The following is a 7,578-nucleotide window of genomic DNA, read 5'->3' on the forward strand; positions in this document are numbered from 1 at the left end:
TTTTATGAGAATTACTTAATGTTTGAATTATAATTGATCAATTATTGTTAATCACAAGAATTTAACAAACATCTAATTTAATTATTGACCGATTGGTTAACGAGAAACATTAGAATACAATTGGCCTATTCGGATGATCTCAATTATATATATAACAGGCAGCTAGAAAGAGGAACGACACGAATAAAATTACCGGCTGGATATGTTACGTGTATAAACGTAATGTATTTTTTATAGGATATATTTTATAATGTCTAGCATTGAGAACACGCATGAGAATCTAGCCGAATACACAATAGTCATGTTAAAAAGCTCTCCTTACTGTCTGCATACAAGAGTTAAATAAATAAAAAATATATCTTACATCGAGATTAACTGGCCGATTCTAAATTAAAAATATTTATAAAACATAATCAATCTAAACAAACTTCATCAGGTAACCGAATATACATTAAAGCAATACACCAACCAAAGCCAAATTATCGGGCTAGAAACGGCTATAATAATAATAATATATAAGATAATTTGGTTCTAGAGTTAAGCTTAGTTCACACTGAACGCAATTCGCTGGCGAAAGCGAAAAACAGAGCGAATAACACGTCAGACATGACGTCGTTTCCGGCGAATTTTACCATTTCGTGAATCGCTTCGAAGTTCGGAACCGTCGAGCTATTACGCTAACGAAAAAATTTCGGCACCAATCGTATTCCCGCTAGTTGTCACGTGGTTCTTGTTGTTTTCAAGATGGCTACAGAAACTTCCTACGCAATAGAGTAAATGTTGTAATTACGGATTTTTAATATTCCTCTCATCCAGTATCGTTTTCTTTTTGACATATCATTCACTCGCAATAAATAAACAAACGTGGTTAACAACGGAATATCGGAAGCGGCCATTTTGTTCTTCGAGATGACGTTTTCTCTTGCTTGGAAATGATTGGCTCCTTAAAATTCGCAATCGCTTTTCGCTTTTGGTTGTAGGGTCAACTTCGTTAAGCGAATAAAAATCGCTTTTCGCATTCGCTTTCGCTATTCGCTCAGTGTGAACTAAGCTTTAGGCGTTAGGCACCTTTTCTTGCTAAATTTAATAATTATAATTTTAATTAAATACAGTAGAGAATCGATTATCCGATTCAATTGGGGACTGAGGTTGGTCGGATAACTGAAAAAACGGATAACCGAAAAGTATGAAAAAAATACATTATTAGTATAGTATATTACTATATCCCATGTAATTAGTATATTAGTATATCGCTATTAACCTACTTCACGTTGAATTTTCATCGATGTTAAACCTAAAAAATTTTTTTAAAAATAATAATCGTCGCTGTTGTATCGTTAAAAATTTATTTCTTTATTTTGCACAAAATAAATACAAAAATAAAGAAAAATAGAAAATTAAGCCTGGTTTAAATACTGGCCTCCCTTTCATGGTCGAGTCAATGTTGCCAGCTAAAACATGCAAAAATTTAACAAAAATAATATTATAGTAGCCAAGACATAGCCAAATATTGTAGGGCCACATCACTAGCGAACATCTGAATTTGCCGACTAGAATGCGGTCGGTTAACCGATGTAACAGTTGATCGGGGTCGGATAATCGATGCTCTACTGTAATTTAAATAATTTAGAACTAACTGGAAGAAAATTAAAATGATAATTATTAAATTTAGCAAGAGATGGCGCCTAACGCCTAACTCTAGTACCAAATTATCTTATAAATTATTATTATTATTATTATTACAGCCATTTCTAGCCCGATAATTCGGCTTTGGTTGATGTATTGTCATAATCAATGTAGTTATTTAAAAATCGAATGTCTGCAATTATTGTAACGCAAAGTTGTCATTCAGAGTACAGTTCGACTTTTCTGTTTATCAAAATTAATTTCTAAATAATTATATTTATATAATTTATAAAATTTTATATTTATATGATTACAAAATATTTTGTATAATATATAACAAATATTTTAAATTATTTCTTTTATTACTTAAATTAATTTACAGAAAAAAGAGAAATTTTTGACGAGACAAAATTGTACAGAAACAAAACATTTACATGAAGATTACGATAGAGACGTATGCAATTTTATTTGATATTTTTATTTTATTTAAACTTACTAATAATAAATATTCTGATGGGCTATGTTTATATTATTCCAGTTTTGCGTGAAGTCTTGCATCAATAAGTTATCTCTCGAAATTTGCAACTGTACTTCGTATTATCTTTTTGCCACTACATTTTCACAATTTTGCTCTAAATATGGTAAATTCGTTCTTTCACTTTTGCAGAATGTTTATAGATTTCTGTATTTCAATATTTCCGCTATGATTATTTACTAGCTGATAAGTTATGCTTCCTTTTACTGGACGTTGATGAATGTTATAATATGTGTCCTACACCTTGCGAGTAAGTTGGTTTATGGATATTTATTTGACTACTTCATAATTAATATCAAATCACATCTACTATATATAAAATGGGTTGCAGTGATTACATATTGAAATAATTGTTTTTATAACAGTATAAATTACTGTTATAAAAACAATTATTTCAATATGTTTTATTTTTTTTAATTAATTAAAAAAAACAACTTTTACATTTGTAACTGTAAACTTTGCTTATAACTCTGTTTGTTTCCATAGTTTACAATTTATTCATTAAACAACATGTATAATTTCTGTTACTGTTTGTACTGTAAATAAAAAATGTCTGTAAAAAATCAATAATGAAGACATCCACATTTTGGCACTAAATAGAATGCACCATTTAATTATGTATAAATTGTACTTTTAAACTATTTTAATCATTAATCATTATTTAGTAACATAATACCGCTTGTATATTAGAGTCTTGCAAACTCACTAAATTGTAACAAACACGGTTGATGAGGGACGGATAGACTGTCTGAAATGCGTACCGTAGTTGTAATAAAACTCTGTTCGCCCGTTACTGTTTGATTACTCTGACGAACGTTAAAAGTATGTGATAAGTACTCCATAGAAACTCAATGCTCATATATCCAAAATCGTTAAGTAATAATAATAAGTTATAGATTTTTTATGATGTAGGACTCTTTTCATCTTTAATATGCAATTATTTATAGAGGTATTCCAGTTTGCTAATTCTATTCTGTTTTTTTCCTGTTCTGTCTTTTCTTCTATTTCCTTCTGTAAACATTAAAAATCAATAGTACAGTACAATTTCGTAAACTGACAAATAGTGGACTGGAACAGTATCATATTAAGGAGATTATCTGATTATTGGAAGTAAGGTAAATTTAATGGTTTAATCATTACGAAAGAGAAAATTTGTTCATCTGTACGATATTAGTACATGGTATTAATCAAAGACAGTTATAGATCACACGCTTCCATATTTTAAAGTTCTAAAATTAATCACCAATTCTTTTAAATTACTTTTCAATTGTCTTTTGTCGTTTTGTCATCCGAGCGCTCTGTCGTCGCCAGTAATTATGCTGCCAAGTTGGTGGATTCTTACTAAGTCTACTGGAAATTGAAGCAGCAGTAGAAAATTTATTAAGGAAATACAATGTTTTTTGTAGAAAATATCTGGAAATTAATTTTTATATCCATATTTATACAGTGTTGTGTTATAAAATATTGTATACCTGCTTTTGAGCAGCCTAAAATTTTGAGCCAGCATCTTTAAAATACAGCGCTCAAATGCGAATGTTTAATCTCGGGATCGATATTAGGTTACGTTTAGTGGGAATATCTTCAAATTTAATGGGAACTGGAGTTTAAACTACAGGGAATTGGAAGCTACAACTAGATATTAACCCGAAAGTCTAGTAGTGTCAGATTACTAGACGTATCGAGCTAGCAAACGTACGGATTACCAAGATTGTACTGTAATTCTTTTTCTAATTTATTTATTACATGCATGTTTAATACAGGCAGAAATAAAAAGTTTGTTTGCAAACTATTACTTCAGAAACTAGATAATTAAGGTTAAGTATTTGTTGATTCGTCCGTTTTGCTGAATGAAATATTAGAATTTCTCTTGCCATAAATTTAAAAGCATCACTTTTCTTTTTCTCGTTTCTATTCCCGCCAGTTTTCTCTTATCCTAAACTAGGTCCACATTATATTGAAAAAGTCATTTGCGTTTATGACCTTAATATTTGTTCAGGTAATACTTTATCTTTATTCTTGAAAATTAAAAATTACATTTTAAAAAATTAAATTATTTAGACGTTCAGATTAAACTATATATTATCATTTAATATATTTTATATTAGAAAAAATAAGATATTAAAATTTTTGAAAAAATGAATATAACTTTTTAACAGAAGAATAATATTTGATTATGTCGTGGAGAAAAGACCATTTGAACATACAATGAAGGTAATTAGTGTATTATTTATTATTAGTATCAAATGTCGACTATGTTTAAAAAAAAATAAATTTAAATGTTTTAGATTCTTAGTCCTGGCGAAAATGATAATAATACTGAATATAATGAAGTCCTGATCAAACTGATTAATGCATCATCTCATATAAATATGTAAGTTAAATAAGCATTAAAAAAATCTTATTATTAAAAACTATTTTACATTATAAACACATTGATTTTATTTATTATGCCTTTGTGTCCTTTTTAACTCTATTCAAAATTTATTTTGTATACTAGTACTTTCTATATATTAACAGGACTTATTATATATTATTATACTTAAGTCCTGTTAATATATAGAAAGTACTAGTATACAAAATAAATTTTAAATAAACATTGATTTTAGTTTATTTTTATGTTATGAAATACATACTCGAAAACTATTTAAATCAAATCTAGTTCAACTCATGATTTTTAATATTCTAGAATCTAAGAAATCTAGAACGAAATATATGTTTTAAAAATGTAAACATAAGCAACATTGATGACTTATGCAAAAGAAAAAAAGACTTTTCAAGTCTTCTAAACGTCCTTTCACTATCACAGGAACATAAACAAGATCAAGACTGTCGGAGTTGACCTTCTTGTATAGGCTCTACGTTGCCTATACACTATTTATATATTAACAAATTGTTTGAAAGTTCCATGTCGTCGAACACTTTCTTTTTTGTATAAGTTCTCAATGTTGTGTATTTTTACAATTTTTTTAAGTCTATATTCTAATAAATCTTCCACAATCTATTCTAGAATTTATATTTCGTCTGTGTCCTAACGGTGAAATTATCTTTAGAATATTTAATTAAAATAACAATTATATAACTTCAAAGATGATTTTGAATATTATGTTTAAAAAGAATAAATCTTTGCTTGTAGTTAAGCGATAATTTTTAAAACTTTCAAATATATATATGAGAAATACGGTGTATTGAATGTACTAATGTATTGAGATCGAGAGGATATGTTTTAAATTAAATAAATAAAAAATATGATTAAAAATTGCATTCTGGCATTGTGCAGATATCACAATAATTTTTTCTCCTTTTATGAATTAATTTCCATTTTTTTTTTTTTTCTTTCAGTAGTGGAAAAACAATAATATCTTTTATCTTTGAAGACAATACAATGGTAGAATACAATTATAAAGCAGTGGTTACTGTAAGTAAAATACATTAAAATTTAGTTTTAAACTATCTAATTTCCTTTTAAATTAATTTAATTATATTTAATTTGTAAATTAATTATTTAAAAGCTAAATTAAATTTAGGTTTTTTATATTTTGTTGCAGTATTTAGCAAAAAGATTTCACGAAACAAAATACGTATTTCAAAAATAAGATCTTTACGATTATTCTCACGATTGGCCATTATAACTTCACGAATTCGCAAACGACGTGTAATAACGAAAGAAATGTATTTGCTATTTAGTCAAAACTTTTTATGGAGGATAGAGGCGACAAATGTCACAAATGAAAGAAATCTTTTCCGTAAATCGAAGACAAACTATTATCGCAATTTCAATAAAATCATTTTAAATTTTAGTTTGAATGTTTCGTTTTCTATGACATAAGTTTCCTTTTATATACATTTTAACACTATGATGTATAAAAATGTACAATATAGATTCTTCATAAAGTAATATATGGCAAAAAGCGTATTTCATATACAATTTAAAGAATATGCTACAAATTAGTTGACATTGGATTGTTTGGCAATATATTTTGAATTGGTAGCATCATAACTCCCAATAAACTTAGGCATTTGCAATTTATGGTCTTTCAATTTCTTGTTGTCATACTTTTTACAGCGCAGTAAATTTAATTTTCTATGTTATAAGTTTTTTTTTCAATAAGTAGTTTTAACGAAACTGATCCATTTCACTCCTACTTAGTATATGTCACTTTGCAAGTTAAAATTCTATCATTGGTTTCTTCCATGTAAATTAAAATAAACCAAAAATGGAAACGTTTAATTAAAATACGAAATTAAAATTTTATCTAAAGAATTTCATACTTTTTAAAATTTAGAGATAACAAATTTATTAGTTATTGCATTTAGCAATTCTAGAAAAATCATTTCCTCTGCGCCATCCTTCCGCCTTTAATTTAAACAGAATGTCGTTGAAAATTATCCAAATTTATGTTGTATTATATTATAATATGATTATTTATTTACTTATTATGTTTAAATTTACTAAAATCACAAACAATTATTGTGATTAATATGCTCAAACGAAATCAATGAAAATATATCGTATTCAATACATTTTTGTCGATTTATTTGCATCGAGATAAATACCCAGAAAAAAAAATAAAGTAAAATATATAAACCTCAATTTTAAATTATATATTTTACACAATACAATATTAATTTTTTTAAAATAGATTGAATGATTCGATTGCAAAGAAATGAAAAGGATAAATATAAATGAAAATTATACTATAATATATATATATATATCCGCACACACGTAAATGTAGATGTATATAGGTTGTTATAGTTGTATGTAGATGTTGTTAGTTTAAAAATGTTTTTAAACGAATTAAAAGAAAGAATAAATACGTATGAATTCAAATTTTATAAGTTACGTGAATGCAATATAGATTAAAAATTGTATATTATAATATAGTAAATTACTTTATTACATATATATAAAACAATCATAATGAAAAAAAAAGCTATTTTAATGTATATATGTTAGAAATAAATTTATGAGCTTTTGAAATATTAAATCTAATAATAAATATTTAATATTTTTCAGCCAACAGAAATTAATGGATATATTGGTGGTTATAGCGGGATGTGGCTCGGGTTATCATTGATCGCATTGCTTGATTTCCTGGATCATATATTTGTATTTTTCTATTGCATTTTTTGTAGTAAAGAATTGCGATGCTAATTTCGATGTTCGCGATTTTATGCAATTATGTTAAATAACAATGTATAAAGCGTCTTTACTAATTTAATCTTTATAATATAAACTACGTGTACAGAATTTTAAATCGAATGTACGAGTAATGGCAACGAAATTGTTAAACATTAAACTAGAAAATTATGTTTTCAATCTTTATGTTTTCTAATATTGAAATATACAGAAAAATATGGTTCGAAATAGTTCAAATTATTTACTCTAAAATTAATTTAATGCGACCTATGGAATG

The 7,578-nt window shown here is 26.6% G+C and overlaps 1 protein-coding gene across 1 annotated transcript; it reads left to right on the top strand.

Moving 5' to 3' along the window:
* The first annotated feature begins 4,315 nt into the window (after nt 1-4,315).
* Nucleotides 4,316-7,316, top strand: LOC136988765 (uncharacterized). Its single transcript, XM_067286729.1, has 4 exons — nt 4,316-4,372; nt 4,447-4,532; nt 5,501-5,576; nt 7,179-7,316. The coding sequence occupies exons 1-4, from the start codon at nt 4,367-4,369 to the stop codon at nt 7,314-7,316; spliced, it is 306 nt and encodes a 101-aa protein (XP_067142830.1). The 5' UTR covers nt 4,316-4,366.
* Nucleotides 7,317-7,578: the final 262 nt, after the last annotated feature.

This window comes from Centruroides vittatus, unplaced genomic scaffold (assembly GCF_030686945.1).
Source record: "Centruroides vittatus isolate TY-2023 unplaced genomic scaffold, ASM3068694v2 scaffold_386, whole genome shotgun sequence".
Taxonomy (NCBI): domain Eukaryota; kingdom Metazoa; phylum Arthropoda; class Arachnida; order Scorpiones; family Buthidae; genus Centruroides; species Centruroides vittatus.